At 39.1% G+C, this 20,895-nt stretch overlaps 1 protein-coding gene across 1 annotated transcript in view; it reads left to right on the top strand.

The window, feature by feature from the left end:
• Positions 1 to 20,895, top strand: part of LOC106953583 (exostosin-1b) — a 45,411-nt gene continuing 24,516 nt past the window's right edge. Inside the window, exons 1-2 of the mRNA XM_015042459.1 lie at positions 1 to 1,919; positions 18,169 to 18,262. Of these exons, the coding sequence (XP_014897945.1) occupies positions 967 to 1,919; positions 18,169 to 18,262 (1,047 nt within the window). The 5' untranslated portion in view covers positions 1 to 966. The remainder of the gene's footprint in view (positions 1,920 to 18,168; positions 18,263 to 20,895) is intronic.

The following is a 20,895-nucleotide window of genomic DNA, read 5'->3' as shown; positions in this document are numbered from 1 at the left end:
ACTGGTGGTCACAGTAGTGGGACGGCCCAGCCGTGTTGAGCTGCTTGGCTCGTCTCGTTCGCCGCACTCCTCCTGTTTGTGAGTGCATGAGCCACCACTTCAGCACTTTACATGACTGGAAAAATTAAGGTAGATGCTAATTTACCGGCTTCGAGGTAGAAGACACGTTTCCCATCCGAGGAAAGAGGTTGTTTTTATTGCGGAAGGAGACAGATTTGGTTTTGCTGCCTTGTCTAGCCAGCGGTATAGATCTCTGATGCCGAGCGCTTAGCTAACAAGCTAACTGGAACTGTTTTCACAGATAAGCTAGTATAGTTAGCTTGCTAACAAGCTAGCGAACGTCGGTTTTAGAAATGTATTGTCTCGGTTTATCTGTTGTAATGTTGGAACCGGTATTAGAGGCATTATATGAACAAACTGGCGTAATATCTCCTATGATATGTTGAATGTTTTAAAGCTCCTGTACTAGTTTGGCTTATAATCTCCAGTGAAACCTTAAGACTGGAGTACAGACAATAGTTAACAGTCTGGGCAACAAGTCTAGCTCACTCTCCTGCTTCAACTCAATTATGTACTCGTATTTCATATTGTCAGTTAATATCCGGATAAGATAGAAACTATAGTTCGTGGCAAAATAACCCTTGTGGCTCAGCAAAGGTGGCGTTACACAAAGAAAAGTAGAGTGCGACTTAGGATGTCCAGATTTGAGTCCATCCGGTAGTTTGGGAAAAGCTGTCATTTTATCAGCAGGAAGACGAGGTGGATGGACATTAAAAATCGCCCACATGCGTTGGATCAGCTCCCGGACTTGTGAAAGGCAACTGAAGCAGGAGGAGGGAGACGAAAGCTCGCAGCCCTTGCAGCCCGGGGGAAGATGGCGGAGCTCTCCCACAGGAGGTGGTGAGACCCAAACTTCGCAACTTGTCGGATTCACAGACGCGCACCTTATTTCCGATCGCCGGACACATGCAGGCCAAAAAACGATACTTAATCCTATTCTCCGCCGGCGCCTGTCTCATTCTGCTGTTGTGTTTCGGGGGGATACAAGTCCCGCTGTCCCGACGGGGTCCCAGCCGGCGTGATGACCGCAGCCTCGCCGGTTATCACCCCGGGGCGCGGTGGCGGCGCCTCCAGGGATACCTGCAGTCTTTCAGCACCTTTGAGAAGGATCGGAGCGATGACCTCAGCGAACACATATCTCCTAGGCAAAAGAGGGACACCAACTCATTCCTGTACACTGGAAAACGATGCAGAATGGAGTCCTGCTTTGACTTCTCTCTGTGTGAGAGGAACGGATTTAAGGTTTACGTGTATCCGCAGCAGAAAGGAGAAAAGATCTCGGAGAGCTATCAAAACATTCTGACCTCCATCGAGGGCTCCAGGTTTTACACGCCAGACCCAGCACAGGCCTGCCTGTTTGTCCTGAGCTTGGACACTCTGGATCGGGACCAGCTTTCACCTCAGTACGTGCACAACCTGAAGGCGAAAATCCAAAGCCTTCCTCTCTGGAACGAGGGCAAAAACCACATAATCTTCAATTTATATTCCGGCACATGGCCAGATTACACAGAAGATCTCGGCTTTGACATTGGCTTTGCCATGCTGGCCAAAGCCAGCATAAGTACGGAAAACTTCAGGCCTCAATTTGATGTTTCTATCCCCCTGTTTTCGAAGGAGCACCCCAGGACAGGTGGAGAGAGGGGCTATTTGAGACATAACACAATCCCCCCTTACAGGAAGTACGTGCTTGTTTTTAAGGGGAAGAGGTACCTGACTGGAATAGGGTCAGACACAAGGAATGCTTTATACCATGTGCATAACTCACAGGACGTGGTCCTCCTCACCACCTGTAAGCACGGGAAGGACTGGCAGAAGCACAAGGATGCACGCTGCGATAAGGACAACGCAGAGTACGACAAGTGAGTACTTTTCTGTCATTAAGTTTTCAGATAATTTTTATTTTCTTCCCTCTTACAGTCTCATTTGGTGCTTTTAGAAAAACTTGCACTAAAATAGTCAGTTTGCTGATCGTGAAGGTTTAACTTAGGGGCGGATAATATGGACTTAGAATTTTATCGCGATACTTTATGGTAGTATTGCGATAACAATAAAGAATGTGATAAACAAAATAAATGTATTACTCATTTTTTTGTTTGTTTTGTTTAGTTAACTGTATGGCTGTGACTGCACTGCATTCAGCACCACAAGCACGAATATTGCTGTTGAAGAACATTCCTATTTAAAATGGGCTTCATCAAGTCACCACTTATTTAAAGAAAGTATGATTTATATCAGTAAACTGCACACAGTAAATTGATTTAATCATGTTGCCAAATTTACAAATATTTATGGATGCCTTTATGGAACAAACGGTGGAAAAAATAGCAAAAAATAACATTTCCAATGGTACTGTCAGTTTTTTAAAATTTATTTATCATCAATAAGTGAAATTTATCTTAACCGTGATAAATTTATCAAAATTATAAATGAATCAAAACTCTTCATGATAAACAATATGATAAATGCCCACCTCTGGTTTAACTTCATTTCTTTGCAATAACAAATATTGTGAAAAAATAAATTAAAATAGCAAAATATTTGGTTTATTAATGTTCCCATAATTATTTTTCTGTATAATTTAGATTGCTTAAGACTGTCTTTTAGGTTTTTGTTATAAGAAAAGAAAAAACAGACCAGGAATGTCCTAAAGATACTGTAACGCCACAAGAGTTTGTTGTTTATTCAGTTCCCCAATATTTGCTCGCATCATTTACTCATTTATGGACCTTTAGTGGAGGCCTGTGAGGCACTGATGAGAAAATTAATGTCAGCCAGAGGCACTGCAGTATTACAGTCATTCAGTCAATATGTCGATCTGTTGACTCAGTCATTGATGACTCTGCTTCTGTGTTCTCTGTATCCTGACTTTCCATTATTTTTGTCATTTCCCGTACAAATATTCTATTATTAGAGATTTTATTGAGTTTATATTAATTTGTTACTTGCCTGTTCTGGTGATGCACAAGTGACTTCTTTAAATTTGCTTTTTTTTTTTTTTTAGACCAATATAATCCTGTGAACAAGCAGGATTGTTGTCTTTATGAAGAGAATACTCCATAGAACAGAAGTGCAGCTGTGGAATAATTTCCTGGTGTCAGCCAGGTCATTTTCTGAGCTCAAATCTGATGAACAAACTCTGTGATCCACCTTTGGACAGTGGGATTGAGTTTTTGTCGGCCAGGGCTGTGCCATGTTTTTACTGGTGGTGTTTGATTGGAGATCTTTGGACTGGATTAGCAGTGACAAAGCTCTGGTGCCAGTGAGGGGAAGCCACTCTGGCTTCTGTTTGCTCAATCATTTCCCAGACGAGCCCAATTGCATTAGCTAGGAATGCACTGGCTCTGACCAGTGTCCTGATTGACCCCAACATGCTGGGGGGGCCAAAAGGTAATGATTTATCTTTTGACTTTATGCTGTATTTTTATTTTTTGTTTAAGTGCCCTTTAATTGCTGTGTTTAGACATGAAGTGGGCAGAGACAGAAGGGAAGAGCAGCGAATACCATGATTGGGAATCAAGCTTCCATTTTCCTTTAAAAAAATTCATGTAGAAATATTATCTATAACTCAGATGACAATTAATTTCATTAAGAAGCATTTGGGAGCAATTAAGATATAAATTCCTAATGTGTGACAATCCAGCTTAATTGCATTGTTTAGCCAGAGTAAGTGCTTCTTACTCGGTGTGCCTTCTTTAAACCTGACTAGTGGTTCTACTTTGATTCCCAATGCGATGTTACATTTTTGAAACATACCAAATCGTTTATATCATTTTGTGTCATGCCTTTTTCTGCCACTGCTACAGCTTTAAAATAACAAAATTCACACAGACTCTGGTCGCCAGAGCATGCTTGATGACTAAAGTTTGAAGTGTATGAATGGCATTTTGACAAACACTTCAGCAGTGTCCTGAAGTGTCTCCTCAAAATACTCTGTTTTGACAGTATCATGCATCCATGTTTTCTGAATGGCTGCACTCTGCAGATGTGGCTACTGGACATTGCCAAGCTTTGCGTTTATATCTACTTACATCCTTTAGACCTTTGATACCAATGTTGGAACCGGTGGTCCTCTTGTTGGGCGACCTCTACCCCAGATTGTCCAGAGCACATGACGTACGGCGTCATTGATTACCAGTGACTTGAACAAACCTCAGTTCTGCATCTAGCTTTACAGGAAATGGCCGATGCAAACATATGGATCTGAAGTTGAAGTCTTTTGGCAGACAGGGAATCTTATTCACATCATAGCTAGAGCTGCAGTTGTTGCCTGTTTTTATTTGTGGCACCTGTTTCTTTTTTTTTTTGTTGTTGTCTTTTTTTTTAGACTTTCAACTTAAACCTACAAAGAGCTCTGTCTCACCTTTTCTGCATCACACACATCCCAGCCTACCAACTCTCTCCAGGGAATTTTCTTTGTAGTGTTTGTTGTGCATGACTGCAACAATGTGGTCAACGATACTTCATTATGTTTTTGACATAATGACATTATTTTTAGTTGGAATGTAGAAGGCCACCCACTTTTGATTGTTTTCTGAAAACATGCCAACATTGTTAAAACTGATTGTAATCTCCACTCCACTTGTTGGGTGTTGGAAAAACTGAAATGTTGCATGACCGCTGATGGATTCTCATTTAGTGTATTTCCTTCTTACCTTATTAATAATTTAGGGTTTGACATCTGCCTGTTGCTTCAATGACAAACACCAATTTGGAGTTTTTGTATTTGATATTGTGCTGTTATGCTAAACTTATGTATGACACACTTTTCTCTAACTTAGTCATTAAACATTTGGCACTGTTATGTCTTTTTTTTTCTTCAAATTTTTATGATGTTTTGCGACTGGACCTTTGACAACGTTATTCAGTCTATGCAATAAGATTTTACCTTAAGTCATTCAGTGCATCTTTTCAACTTGACATGTTTCCATTTCCAATTTTCTATTAACATAAATAGTTCAGTGTAAAACCTACATTTTAACAGATTTAGGTCGGCGTTCCTGTGTTTTGGTCTTACTTTAAGCGGACATCAGATGTAGCACAACCTAAATATGTAGCGTATTTCTTTCCCACCATTTTATTCATTTATTTTTTTTTCTGTGAAGGTTTTGGTTGCAACAGAGTTGCTGCGGCCTGTTATACGGCCCTCTGGGCCCAACAGTGCAGTCTGGCATCTAACTGGGAGGAAGTAATTGTTTCTGTGCCTGGCTGTGGTCTTTTGTGCAACTAATCCCTCTTATCCTCTCACAGTGCAAAAAAGGAAGTTATGATAGAGTCAATGTAAGCCCTCACAATAATTACCATGTCAAATTCATGTCAGTTTTCAATCGAGACTTTGATGCGCCATAGATTGACTGGTTGTTGCTACATGAAGATACCACACTGTGCTCCCCACTCTGGGAATCATTTTATTCTTTGCTTTTCATTGAAATTAAGTTACCAGCAGTTGAAGTACAAAGTTCAGTCTCCTCAATATGATTTGTGCAAACCTGAGGCATCGATCCACTTGTTTACGTCTCTGCCAGCACCTCTTGTGAAGTCAACAGTTTCCTTCCCTCATCTCCGTTTACTTGTTTTTTATATTTGTACTCTGCCTCTATGCACAAGCCTGTAACGCTGCTGGGAGAGAAGAGGAGAGAGATTGCTGGGAGATCCAGCAGGAGGCAGATCAGATGCAATTTTAACCTCAGACTGAAAGCCCTCTCACAGCTTGTTTCCAATTAGGAGGCACTACCAAGTGCAAGAGCATGAATGGGATAAAGTGAAAGATTGGGGGTAGAGGAGTTGGCGGGGAGCTAAGTCTCAGAAGACTGAGACGCAAGTGGAAGTTGGGGAGGAAAATGGAAGCACAAAGGAAACAAGGCCTCTCAGAAGTGACGAGATAGATTGAAAATAAAAGGCAGAAAAGAGGAAAAACACATGGCCATCTATTCTGCCGTACGAGGTGAGCGCAGTAGCTGGCAGGCTGCTGACGTTAGTCTGCTAGGTATATTTATAGCCTTGGAGGATTTTTAATCCTCAGTATTGGCCAAAGCCCCTGGCAGAGGGCTGCTAGCCAACCTGATGCGGGCTTTACAAGCTTGGGGAAAATGATAATCCATGGGGGGGAATAGTTGATCTAACTTCCTGCACATGAACTATATCTGCCTTCTCCCCCCCATTAATCTTATCTATATTTCCAACACATTGGATCAGCTTTTCTTTTTCTTTTTTTTTGTGTTTTTTCATTTTTTAGAAGGGATTATAGCGTACTTGGTCATTTTGTCATAATTTTTCAGTGACTTTCCTCCTATAAAACTGATCTGTGTGGCTGTCAAAACTCAAAGGATAGTCTTTAAACAAATTTGAGACCCATCCATTAATTTGTTCCAGTCTCTTCAGCCAGTAAGATCATCTTCTGAATGCCTGTTTTTCCAGTGTAACCAATGCAGTCTTTTGTCAGATTAGCTGTAAAATGACCCCTTCAGTCAACAGTCATTAATTACTACTTTAGCTTGGCCCTTCCAGCTACTGTCCTATGTACCTTTGCTATGGTTCCAATAACCCCACCAGCTGCCTCTTCTACACAGAGCTAAATGATACAGCGTGCATAGAAGACGCCTGGTAAACCACAAAACCACTCTACACAGACCAGACGTTTGTTTTTTTTAAATAAACCTATATTGGTGCGCTGCCCAGCCTCTGGGAATGATCAGTAGTTTAGATACTTGTATAGTTATGTCTATTTATGAGGTAAATATTGAAGTGGGAAATGACTTTAAGGGTTGCCGTGATGGTAAAATTGTTTTCAATCATTATGCCAGTGAAAAACAGTGCAGTTTTTTATGATTAGCCATCAAATTCAGTGCCTCAGGGACTTCACTGCAGACAAGAGCAAAGGACAGTGCAAAAACGGTGGAGATATTTCAAATAAGAAGTGCCAAGGGATCATTTTTTTTGGTCATGGTTTGAACTTTGCAACTCCTCAATAAAAGCTACTACTATAGCTTCCTATTGGCTCTTATGTTTTTAAATGTATTTGCTTTAAAACTGGATGCAGTTTTCGCGATGGTCTGGTTTGTCTCTTTAAACTGTTGCTGGCTTGTTGGATTTCTTGGATTAAAGGTATTAGTAGGTGAGGGGCTGCATGTTACTCAGCAAGTCGGCCAACGTGGTTTAATTGGGGGAGAGGGGCTGTCTGTAATTTGCTTGTGACATAATTTATTAGGGTTGTTGTTCAGTTCTTTAACTTTGTTAATCTCTTGTACAGGGAGCGTTATCTTTTTTTTTTCCCAAGGTGGAACTTTATAGTTAAAAGCTGAGATGATGTAAAACGGCTTTTATCTCTGTACTTTTCATGACAAGAAGATATAAGACTGTCAAATTCAAAGACAGCAGCCATGCCAAGATTGTTTGAAAATAAGCAGGTGTGGGAACAGAGGAGTAATTTGGTAAAGACAGGTTTCCTAAAACCGGTGCACAAGGTACTGTGGTCTGCCTCAGTTTCACGATGATGTGAGTGAAGGAATTAGCTGATGTGTCTAGAATGAAGTTGGCCAACATCCCAAAGTAAAATGCCTTTAGTGGCATTAACGAAGGGCTCAAAATGATAGATTTATTAATATTTCATAGCTTTCTCCACCTTCATCATCAGAAGTGCTGCAAATGGAGCCTTTAAGGTCAAAGATGTAGTTTAATGGCACTGACTCATCAGCGAATCGTTGAAGTTGGGCTTATCTGGCCATGTACGACGAAGTGTGTTGTGAGCACGACATGCAGAACCAAAGACTGGCTCGAAGGCAAAGCTTGTAGGATTGTAATCCCTCAGTTGCTATGGTAGAGGAGATAGCACAGAGATGAAACTTGGTGCTACAAAAGTTGATGTCAGCGGAGATAGATTTACTATCTCTGTTGATTGTCAAAAGTAGTTGGAAAACACATCATTATTCTGCCTTGGAAACTGTACCAGGCAGTGAGAGAAATAAGCAGCCACTCTGTTAGTAGCTCTTGGCTGAGTTGTGGTTTTTAAATCCTTGGATAAAACCAGCACACAAATATATCCACACACAGATTTGGTATCTTTTGCTGTCCTCCTTGTGCAGCACTTTGTCAGATAAGGGCTTTAACCAACATGGTGTGAGGAAGGTAATCTCTAGCACAAATGATAACCTTGAATATATCATGGTCTGATGTCTTCATTTGTCCTTCACTGATGCAGTTTTCACCAAAACTTCATGTTTAGCTTTATCTCGAGGGGGGGAAACACACACACACCTATCGCTATCACTGAATGGTGTTAGTTGCTGTGACTCACAGTTTGATAGTGATTCAGGCTGCTCACATGAGCATGCAGCAGTCGTGACAATAGATTTCATTATCGATTGATAAAATCTAGCTCCAGGTCAGTGTGTGAGGTAATATAAAGGCTTTCGGCTGCTCTATGGAGTAATGCTGTACTGTGTATGATCTTCAAACCTTGTGCTTGTCTGGCACATTGAGTTTATGGAGGATGTGCTGGGCTGGCCATGTACTGCTGCATTGTATGGCATCAATAACTGTATATAACTGTAGAGGTAGTCTCTGCTAAACAGTCATTTTTGTTCTTTGTTTGTGAAGACCTAAACAATAGTGAATAAACATTTTCAGAATCTAGAGAGAGTCTTCAATAATCAAACCTATTCCTGAGAAAACTTTTTTTTTTTTTTTAATTTTCATAAAGTAAAACTGAGTGTAAAAACTGGTCTGTTGGGTACATTCTTAATCACTAAAACGTATAACTATTAAAAGTCTTGCTGATTAAGCAAGACCTATTTAAATATACTGACAATAAAATCACCGACTCTCATTCTGATGTCTTCCTTGTACGATTGTCTCCAGCCTTTTCATTAATAATTTAAAAAGTTTCTGAAGTGGCTGCAACAGCAAAAAAAATGTTGAACTTTCCCAAAACGGTGTTAATATTTTTGAAGAGTTTTTATAACGCACCCAACACATCCTCTCCTCTCCCTCCTTTTCTTCTATATTGAAGAGCGTTGCCAACATATTATCAAAGTGCCACCGATTTCTGCTAGCTCCTGCAATTTGTTCACATTGTATGGGAAAACGGCAGCATTTTTCACTTTATCTATCATCATTGTGCTGCCTCCACCCTGTAATCTCGCTTTCTGCCACTGAAGCAGTTGGGCTTCCCTCTCTGTGGTCTTGTAATTGCACAGTAATAATCTTTTCCCTCTTGAGAGTTACAAGACTGTGTTTACACTTCATTTTTGGCAGCTCGACTTGGCAAGACGCTAATTTACACTTTCTGCAGCAAAATGAAGCTCCTCTTCGGATTACTTTTGCTGCCTTGCCAGAGCATTAGAGGCGTCGCAGTTATCTATAAGTTCGATGTGCTTCTCAAAATGTTCTTTTGTATCCGTGATGAAATAAAAATGATATTTATTCACACGTTTAAGAGTGGTGTTTTTTTATACGTCTATAGAAAATGAGGTGTACACCCCTTCTTTAGAAGTACAACTTCCCTGAAAGGTTAAACTAATTTTCTTTTCTAAATATTGACAGATGAAAGCTGAAATCATTTAAGCTAAATAGCCTTATGTTCTATGTCTGAGTGACATAGACATAAGGCTAGTGACATAAAAGCATCTCTCTTGTTTTTTCATGGTACAATTCTATGCTGTTTTTAAGTTGGGATGCTATAAAGCTAAAGTGATGTGTGTGTTAAGCAGCGGAGTGCAGGCCAGATAATCTACACAGCTACACAGCTGTTTTCATGTCGCTCACCAAAACTATTATGGAAATCTGCACTCTTTCATTGAGGGGGGAAAAAAATCTTCCCTAGAACCACATTTAACGTACAAATATAAAATTAATGCCAAAGCATTCTGTGTTGCATATTTTCCAACAAATAATCACGAAATGTTACAAAGGAAAGTTAGTCCAGAGAAATTCCATCCCCTGCAGCTCGGCGTTGGCTTTATTCATGTCCCTACAATGAGTATCGGATCAGACGCAGCTCGCAGGTTTGATGCTGCGTTGATAGCAGACTCGGCTGATAAGGCTCCATCGTCTGATCTAAGATGGGTCCGTCTCCCCGACCCTCCTTTTTGTCTCGGTTGCTGTTTTCATTAGAGGAGGAAGACCGTCTCTGCGGAGGCTGACTGGAATGAGATTTTCTGATCAATGAACAAAAGAAAAACTAATTGGAAGCCGTCCACACATCAATATGTTGCTGTTTATGGTTAGAAATACATTCACTTTATTTGTTTTTTTCTTTCTCCCCGTCTCCGTTAATACATTTTCAAATGTTTTACATGAATCTATGTTATTTCTTCTGTTTTCCTGTTATAATGTTGATATTCTTGTTGCCTTTATGCTACGTCATTTGTCGTTCATTTTTTCTTTGCATCCCGCCTCCTCCTTTTTCCTCGTCTCTTCTATTATACATGCAGGACATTCCTTTTTCTGTGTGGCTTCCCTCTGTCATTGAATCTAAATTTTTCATTACGTAACGTTGCAGCCGTTTATCTCTCGCTCCATCCATCCACCCTCTGAGCTCTAAGGAACGTGACCTGAACAGATACGTTTCTGCACTCGTAAATAACCTCTGAACTTTGCCCTTTAAGTTCCATTCAGACATAAACTTGGGAGATATTTAGAAAGACTTCACATTCAGGATTTTTCCCCACCCCCTTAAATGTCGCCATTCCCAAATTCATATGTTAAGTTTAAACTTTTTATATACCGTACTTTAACAATTGTGTAAAAGTGATTGATTAGTTGTACAATATCTCTGTTGGCTGTTTGAGGCCTTGTAGGGGGAAAGGACTTTCCTTTTTTCTGGTTTTTAGTGGGAGCTTAAAATGGATGGAGATTTGAAAGCAAAGAATAAAGTAGAGAGATAAAAGACTCAAAAGAATAATATTCCACTGAATTAACCTGAGGTCGGGTAATGTGGTTCTGATGTAGACCCTGTCTGTGTGTTGATAAATGTTTTATGAAGCTCTCTTTGAACTCATTAACCATGGGGAGATGAGTAAGTCCAAGGTACCTTGAGGAAATGAGTAAAGTTTTTTTTATATATATATTTTTTACTACAGCTATTTTGGTACTAAGCTCCTCTTCTGATTTGACTCTGGGTAATGCTTTTTAAACCTCTTAGCAGTGATTGGAAAAGTTCAAGAATATCAGAATTCAAACATTAAAAGGGAACTATTTCCCAAACACTTCACTTTATATTTATATTTGGGTTGAACTGGTCCTTAAAACTGGCAAAGCATTGAAACTAACTGTTGTCTGGATCTCCAGACAAAAAAAAATGTAATACAAGAGTTAGTTTTTAAGATTGTTTGAACAAAAATCATTACTGACATATTGTTATACCAAACTTTAAAAAAAAAATCAGAAGTCAGTTGCAGCATTTTTTGTTTCATGATTTATGGAACCAAAAGGTAAGATTAGAATTTCAAAGTTAACATTTTCTACTTGAAATTCCCTGAATGTCTTAAAAACTATGGGAAAAAAAATTGTAATTTGCATCTGGAAAAGTATGTTTACCAATGGAAAAATGAGTCGGAACCTTTCATAGGTTCATCAACATGATTCACTGTTTTCTTTAACCCCATAGCTGTTCTGCCATACAATTCAAATAATGAAGTCATTTTATAAAATGCCAGAGAAAAAAAATTCCATAGCTGCAGGTGAAACAGCCATGATTAAGTACACCATTAAGACAAAATAGTGGAGTGAAGCTCATTACGATGGCCTTATTCATTAATCTGTGATATGCCACCTTCAGGCTACCAACTATTTTAAGCGTCATAGCAGCCACAGTCATTCTTACCGTTAAAGATTATATGCTCCTATGTCAGCTTTCAGCTGGATTGCATTGCCAGACCTAGTCTCCCAGTGTAATTTGAATCCTGACAACTGAGCCTCCTATAGGAGGAATCCAGGACTCTGCAAGCCCTATAAAACCGTGGCTCATGTATCACGTTTTCACATTTTTCAGGAATTGCTGCCCACAGTTACCTGATGCTCTTTCTTCTTTGGAAAGACTGGACCAAACCAGAACGGAGACCTTTCTATTTGCTAGCACTAGCTCTCGAAAATTGTCTTGTGGTGATTTGTAAATTAAAGAAGTGCTCAAATTCGTTTGGAAAGGAAGCACAAGTTTTACCTCGTGAGTTTGTTGGATTTGATTTCTGGCTCCAACAGCTACATCAATGGGGATTCTTGAATAATTTAAGTTGCTCTGATGCAGGCTTGGACCGAAATAAAGCTCTATCCGTGTGTTTGAGTTGTGACATTCTCACCAGAGACGCCTCCCGGCTTTTCTTAACTTGGATCCAGTGTACATTTCTCAGCTGCTGTTTTCCCCTTCCTTCCCTTCCTAATCTAATGACGCTCACTTTCACTTGGTGGCTTTCAGCCTGAAATTCCTCTGGCTTAAGCTCGTGTTCCTGGCAACAGCCTATCAATGTAGCGTAACTGTGACAGTAAAGAGGGAGCATAAAATTAAATGTGAAGTCACTCTGAAATAATAGGGGGAAGGAAAGAGAGGAAGCTGGTTTTAGAGCTGCTGTAATTTTCCTACTGGGAACTAAGTTCATCTTGGAAAGCTAGTCTTTGTTTACGATTTATGAGAGTTGTCATTTTAAACAAACGCACCATACTTCATTTGCACATTCTGTACAACATCAAGCAATAGGGATGTTGAACTTAACGTCTGGTAAGAGACGAAAAAAATGACTAAATCATACCTGTAGCTAATACACATCTGACAAGCGGAATGAAAATAATTTTGCAAAAAAGAAAAAAAAAAAGCTGGGTTCTTGTAAGATATGGCGGATCAGAGCTGCGTATACATGGCTGCTGCAAAACTGATTTGTTCCTGATTACATTTATATATGTGGCAGATTGAGTGGTTAAGTGAATTGAAATGATCAGGACTTGCCTGAGATGTACAATAGATTAGAGGAGGATAAATCGCCAACACATTTTCCTTACTTTAGTATTTCTGAAACTCATCCCAGGCCGGGAGATGATTATTACCAGCATTGTTGTGGTTAATATTATGCTGTTTCCAACCTATTTTTATTTCTATATTTAAGTAAAAATGTCACCATGGATAAAAGTTAGTGATATCTGTTGCTTCTTTGTTTTTAAATGGGTATTTTAATGGCGATTAAAAGCGTTGCACCGATCAGAAAACATCGGGCCAATCTCTGATTTAGGAAAAAAAATAAATAAAATTTTAAGCTTTGCGTTGCCAAGTCTGATTTCTTTCTTAGAGGGAGGATATAGAAATCTATAAGAACGGCATTGAAAATATTTATGGTCTTCTTGTTGTGAGTGGTCAAATATTTATATTGGAGGCAGAAACATCATGCTGTTTTGTGAGAAAGCTGTTGGTGTAAAGCACTTCTTTTACAATGGTTGTGGAACAGATGGCACATAACAGTGTTTGAGATGCCTTTCTGCATTAAGACAAAAGTAAATTATTAGGTGGACTTTCTTACTACAGAGTGAAGCAGTAATTTCGCCATTTGATTCAGGAGCGTTTGGCCATGATGAGTCGATGGCGAGTAAAAAACTGGTTGCTTTTGACAGCATCACCCATCCCAATTCTTTGCTTGATATTTTAAACATCATACTGAAACGGTTATCTTTTTTTTTCTTCCTTCATTGATGGCGTCCACACTGAAGAGTGTTTAAAAAAAACCTGAATCTTATCGCAGTCGCAGCAGTGCATTTGCAAGCATGTTTGATGATTAAAAAATGTTCAGATCTTACAGTTTGTGACCACTTGGTCTTTAATCTGAGCTAATCAAAAATACAGTTTATTTGTGCAAAGACAAACTTGTGATTGAATCATTTCATGTTATTTTCTCACCATCTTTAAAGGTAGTCAAAGGTATTCCAGCATTGGCTTCACTTTTAACACCAAAACTTCATCCATCTCAAACCTGGAGCTCATTAGAAGTGGCATTGCCTCATTGGTTAACACTTCCCTCTCAGTTTTTGGGTTGTGTGTGTGTGTGTGTGTGCGGTCCTTTGCAGAGATCATAGAAGACCAACACTGTTCCTCTGAGTCTCCTCCAACGGACAAAGTGAGCCACGCATTTGCTTTTTCACACCATTCATCCTTGTTGCTAGGATACTGCTTGATGTTTTTTTTTCTTTTCTTCTTGACCCGGCTCATTTTGTTGTTCCTTTCTCTTTGAATCTTGATGCTTTTTCTGTATGGAAAGCCGTTTGCTTCTGTTGATGAATGACTAGCCTAATATAAGTTCCTCAGTGCATTAAATGTGAAGATTTGCTCATTTTCTGCCAATAGAACTTTATTCTTTATTTCACGGAGAGCGAGCTACAAGATTGAGACGTGTTCCAGCATTGGACTGTTTAATTATTGACCCAACCTACATTTGCTGTAATTAAAAAGCAGCACTAGCTGAATGTACACATCTGTTCTTTTGTAGTTGTAGAAAATTGATTGTCTTGTCTCTCTTTGGAAACTTGGTTGATTTTTATTTCTTTCATTAGAGCTTAGATTGCTTATATGAGCGCTGCATGTTATCACTCCTTTGTAAGTTTTAGCATCTCAGTCATAAAAACGACACCTCAAATACGGCAGTTAAAGTCTTTACAAGATGTCGAGTACATCATTGACTTGCATTATATGCATGCATGGCACTTAAAATATTATGTCCTACCAAATATTGCATCTAAGCAGTTCTTGGGGATTGCTGTGTGTCACGCATCAATATTTCAGTGATACGTTTCACAGCTTGAACAGGAGTGTATTGCACACAGCAGTGCTCTTTTAACACAAAACCTTGATTAAATTTATATTTCTACAAACCCAAATCGTTGATTTTATTTGCAGCCAGTGCGTGAAAAGAACTCTGAAAACCTAACGATCATCGCTTTGATTATCTGTTAAACAACCAGAACGCTATAGTTTGCTTTTTTACCCGGTCCTCCCCACCCCCTCATTAAATTGTCACTTACTGCACAAAGGAAGCAGTCATATAAAAGCACTTCAGTTTCCCTGCCAGTCAGCAGCTGCTGGATGGTCAAAGAAAGTCCACAGTGTGGTCACTCTGATTGGACAGTCGGTCTGGGTTTAAACCTCAGTGGGGTTTGAATGTTCACCACACGCCGTCACGCTGAATGAAGCACCGCAGACCGACCAGCAGCAGCTCTGCTGTTGCAAGACTTCAAGACTTGTACCTCAAAACACTTAAAATATTCACCAATAATGTATTCTTTCTTCAGATTATAATGCATTCACAATGTGCCACAAAGTAGTTTGTTTATTCTAGTGTATAAATTCATGTAATGTAACATGGCACTGTTTCCATTACTGTTCCACCTATAAAAATGATTGTAGCAAAACAAATGTCCTAAAATGAAAGTTGCACAAATGCATAAGCTGATCATAAAGAGTTTGTGATTACAGTGTGATTAGCTGGGCGCTGTAAAGCTCCTGCACTCGCTAGCGACCATCTGGATGCTGCCGTGCCGAAAATATGGGACGAGGCAGGGTTTGCCTCATACGATGCAGTGTTAATTGCCGACATCCGACATGACTGCGAGACGCATGGTGTACGAAAACATCCTCACTGACATCTGTTTTTTTTTTTTTTTATGTGTGTGACATAAGAGCTGCAGTGAGTGGGGAAAATGGAGCCGAAGGTACTGGATGTGGCTCCAGTGGAAAATGGGTTCTGAACATATGCCTTTAATATCTCCACTGACATACAGTAGCATACTGTATGAGGGGGAACATCTGGTCCTGTCCAAGTTTGCATCGACAAACTCTTGAGTTTTATCACAAATCTGGGCCAGAAATGGATCTAAATCTGTGTTTGTTTAGTTTGGATGGTTAGTTTAGTTTGGGTATTGCAGAGATTGTCCACGTATACTGATCACCAACTGACATGTTTCTACTTTGAGTTGATGATTTTTGTTTTCCTGAACTTTGTGATTAAGGAATTTAACAAATTGTTCACACGACTGAAATAAAAATAAACGTGTTAAACTTACTGCAGAAAACGGGAGAGAGGAACATTAATCCTGCAGGCAGCAGTGAAACAATTATATCATGCATCCATCCCTGTTCAGTTCAGTCCTCATGCTGCTTCTGAGGTTTGCAGCCCTTTTAATGTTTTCAGTTGAGTTGATAAAACCTTTTTTTTTTTCGTTCTCTTCTCTCACATATGTCGGACCACACCGAGAGCGGTGCACACGGTCTTCCAGTGCAACATCTCCGCTACACAAACTGCTTTAATTTTACATGTTTTTTTTTCTCTCTCTGTTTCCAACAATCTCCCCTGCTGATTCTGTTCTTTTGAAAGTTGGAACTGTAATCTGGAGCATTTGCAGAAATGTCTCCATGCTGTGTGGTGAATCCCGTTTCCCTGGTGGTTCTCTATGGCAGAGATTCAGTAGTGCTGTCTCTAACAGTAGTTGATCGTTTGATTCTTTGGCTCTTAGACCTTTTGTTGAAAAATTATTGGCAAGCTGTTGTGTCTCAACAGATGCAGCATGAGAGAAATAAAAACTTTAAAAGTGGGACATCGCAGAGCTCAGCATCAGCTCAGAAACTAAAGATTTGAACTGGGGTTTCACCGATATGGAAATACAGGCTGATAAAATATTAAAATTCCAGTTGTGGCCAATATTTATCTTTTTTGTTATTTTCCTTACCCTTTCAACATCAAGAAAACAACCACACCACTGACATCGGCTAAAAAAAAACAACCACAGCATCGTTGTCGCATAACCAACCTCCTTCCCGTCCAGAAACGTAAACCGCAATAACACTTCCTCAATTTTACACACACGACTAATACAGATTTGTTAAAATCGGCTGATACGATATTAATACCAATATATTAAGCCAATAAATGCTCCTCGAGTTGATGTTAAATTGATGTCTTGCCCACAGTGATCCGCTTCTCTACAAAGCTCAGACCGCTGTGTAGCTGGAAAAACATGAGACACCTTGATGTAGAACCCAGCAATCAATCTGAGTTGGCTAGATTACTGCAAAAATGATCAGAATAAGTAAAAAATAACCTCATGGGGTTTTTTTTTTTCCTTCAAGGAGTATTACGATGAATTTATGAAAACGCTAACTTTTTCTTTTTCAATACTCTGAGTGATTTTTAAACTATCCAGCAACGATATCTGAATTTAAAAATCGTGTTTGCACAATCTATACTTTTTAACAGAAATAGCCAGATGGTGACGCCGACTGGAGTGGAGTCACATCAGCTCTGAAGACGTTCTGACAGAAGAAGCGTCCTTAAAATGTTTGACTTGCTGGAAAAATGTCAGAATCACTACACACACCACATTAGCCGTGATAAACATCCAACAGTTTTGCTGTTTAATGTCTACTTTCTCTTCAGTGTTTCAGTGGCATAATTAATGCTGCCTCTTCGTAAACCGATCGAGCCTTAAAACATGAAAGAAGTTGCGACTATCTGAGATGTACTAGGAGCAAACAGCATGACATTTTCACGGTGCATAAGGGCTTGGAGTTTGCATAAACAAACATCAGGTAAGAGAGGCTCGGAAAAATGGCTCAAGGAGTCTGCAGTGTGTCTCTAGCTGCTTGCTCCTTGCTTTTACATTCGTTATGTCTTGCAAATGCGACTGCGGCTTCACTTCGCAGCACACATTTGCATGTGTGGCTGTTGGGGGGGTGGGCGGGAGGCGGCAAAATAAGACTCGGAAAAATTACACTTTCAAATTTTCGGTCCTACTTAATGAACCCCAACTTAAAACCCAACAAGGCAGAACAGAAAAAGAACACCTTTCCTCTCACCTGCATACATACATTATCGAGGGGGGAAGGAATTCCAAGCAGCTTTCCTAATCAGAGCCGGTGTTGACTGAGGGCTGAATTGGAGAAGGAAAAGCATGCAGGTTTTAGACGGGCGGGTGAGAGGGCGACCATGGAGAACAATCGACATCTGAGATTGGATTTTTGCTAAAAGTACGGATGCTTTCTAGGAATTCTGTGCTCAATCAACGTTCTGGAACTCTACTATGTTTTTCTTTTGTTTTCTTTTTTTTGTCTTGTGAGTCTATAATTGGTCTTTCTCCATTGTTGTGCAGGTATGACTACAGAGAGATGCTGTACAACTCCACCTTCTGTCTGGTTCCTCGGGGTCGAAGGCTGGGCTCCTTTCGTTTCTTAGAGGCTCTGCAGGTGAGTGATACTCGAACACATCTTCCAATGTGAGCATCTCGGTCATATTTTCACTTTTTACTTGCTTCTAAAATTGCCACCATTTCAATATAATGGCTTAGCAGTTTTTGCACGTTTTCTAAAATAAAAAATCAACTGAATAGTAACGGCTTGTCCCAATAAGCATTTCACAAATTAATCGGAAGATGAATTAAAATGAACTCGGATCATTTCCATTCTGATGATTAATATTTTTTGTTTAGAGACCTCAAACTTCATTTTACTTATGGTCTCTGTTTTGCGTAATTTTTAGTTCTGTTTTTTATTGTTTTTGGTTGTTATGTTTTAGTTGGGATATTTAGAATATGTTCCAGTGTTAAGGGTTATTCACAAAATTAAAGTTTACTGATCTTTTAGAGGTTTAACTTCCATTATTATACCATTAGCTGTCTTGAATATAGTCAAAACAACAATGTTATTCTTTATCGCAATAATTACAGGAGCAATTTATCGGCCAGCAAAATTTGCTATTGTCAGGCCTATTCCCAGTTAAACAGTTGAAACAGTTAGAATGCATATCAAATAAATATTTGCTCTGCATAGTGGTAGGAATTTTAAGTCAGTTTGCTCTTTTACTCAACGCTAATACAAAATGCAAATATGAGTTGTGTAATTAGTCCGTCAGCAGCAGAGATTTGAGCTCCGTTGTTTCGGAAAGATGGATGTCTGGCACTGGAATCACTGCTTAACAGCTGAATTTGTGTATGTTTAATTACCTCCCAAGACGCACCAAAGACAAACACTCATAGATGTTCCAGGTTTTCCTGAATGATCATTTTTCTTTCTTTTTTTTGTTTTGGTGTGTTTTAAAAAACAAAATGTCATTGTGACATGTCTGCGTTCAGAGACAAAGCCAAAAACCAGTGTAGCTTAAGCTGAATAGAAAAGCAGCGAGTCGGCCCCACAGGTCTTCTCCCACACTGTCAGGTTTTTTTTTTTTTTTTTTGTCTTTTTCTTTAGCTGCCTCTGACTGCATGTCCTCGCCCTGTGTCATTATGTCTCTCATGTCGGAGTCTTCTTTTCACTTCTGGCTCTTCACCCACCTACTCTTTCTCTGACTCTTTATTAATAAGTTTCTTCAACTTGTGGAAAACAAAATATTCTCCAGAGTAATACAACAATAAAAATGTAAGATGAGACAAGAAACTCTGCTGATTTTAGTTTTTTCTTTTATGAGGGAGCGTTCCCAGACCATCAATATCACGTCGCTCTACACTGCAGCTGTGTGTTTGCATTCTTCCAAATATTAAAGCATCCCTGTCACCCTCAAAAGTATTGAAGGATATTACACCAGCTTCTCTAACCCCCCCCCCCAAAGACTTCTTTTCACCTGCAGCCGTATGCTCATACAGCTGCCCTTAGTAGAGCTAATGTCACATCGTGAGAAAAATGGTATCTCTGATGCAAAACTTCCACTCCCCAAATATTCGTCTTAAATTGTATTCTCACAATATAACTAATAGGGTTCAGATGATCAGAAAATGTGTTTTATAGGGCATTATGATGTTTAATGTATGTCGTACTGAGGCTGATGTCAACGTAACAAAGACCGTCTTGGTGTGTAAAATGAACATTTTAACCTTTCAGAATTAAAGCCTCTCAATTACTTTCACTTATGTAATTATTTAGGATGGGAGAAAAAAAATGTTTTATACTGGCAGCTTTTTCATTGTGGTTCCAAAATCAAATCGGTGTGAGTCATATCGTTCCTAGAGATTCTTGATTTTACACCACGAGCACAGTACAAGCTAATGTGGAAATCCACTTAATAGGCAGTTTCACTTCAGTGAGTTTAATCTTATTTCCCATTCTCGGCATTTTCACTGTGGGAGAAGAACAGGGGTTCTTCTGTTATCAAGTAGAAACAGAAAGCAAGCTGCTAAAGTTCTCTTCAAAGAGTATTTCTCTGCAAACGTAGCTTCATTAGGCTTTTTAATTCCTCTAAAACCCTATTCACAGACTGTAGGGATAATCCATATTTCTGTTAAAAGAAAAAAAAATTAAACTATCATCACTGTTTGAAAGAAAACTACAGGTGTTTCCATTATCAAAACTACTGATTTTATTTTTTTATTTTTTATTTTTTTGCGTAGGGCAGAAAAGCCTCTTAATGGTAAAGGAATAAATTATGTCAAGCTTATTTCTATACCGCCTATTCATAACAAACATCTGTCAAGGCCCTTTACAAGGTAAATGAATTCAAATCAGGTAAATTTATTCCAGTACAATCCAACACAACCATACAGTCCACATCAACTAACTTGTACCACAGCAAATCAAAATTCATTTGATGATTTAATAATAACCGATTAAACATTACAGTACTGATAAAAAAAGTATTTACTCCCTTAGATGTTTTACCCTTAATAAAAACTAAAAGGTTAAAATGTTCATCTTACACACCAAGAAGGTCTTTAAGTTGACATCAGCCTCAGACAGAAAGATTTCCTTTTAATTCATCCCCTAAATATTATTTTATGAAAAAATTGAAAACATACTTGCATACATAATGTCAAAGAGGAAGGTGATTTCTGCAAAAATAATAACTTATATATATATATCGTGTTTCCCCGATAGTAAGACACCCCCGATTG

This window comes from Poecilia latipinna, unplaced genomic scaffold (genome assembly GCF_001443285.1).
Source record: "Poecilia latipinna isolate Pla-1442-1.1 unplaced genomic scaffold, P_latipinna-1.0 Scaffold590, whole genome shotgun sequence".
NCBI lineage: Eukaryota > Metazoa > Chordata > Actinopteri > Cyprinodontiformes > Poeciliidae > Poecilia > Poecilia latipinna.
The sequence above is the reverse complement of the archived record's forward strand: the minus strand, read 5'-3'. Positions and strand labels throughout refer to the sequence as shown.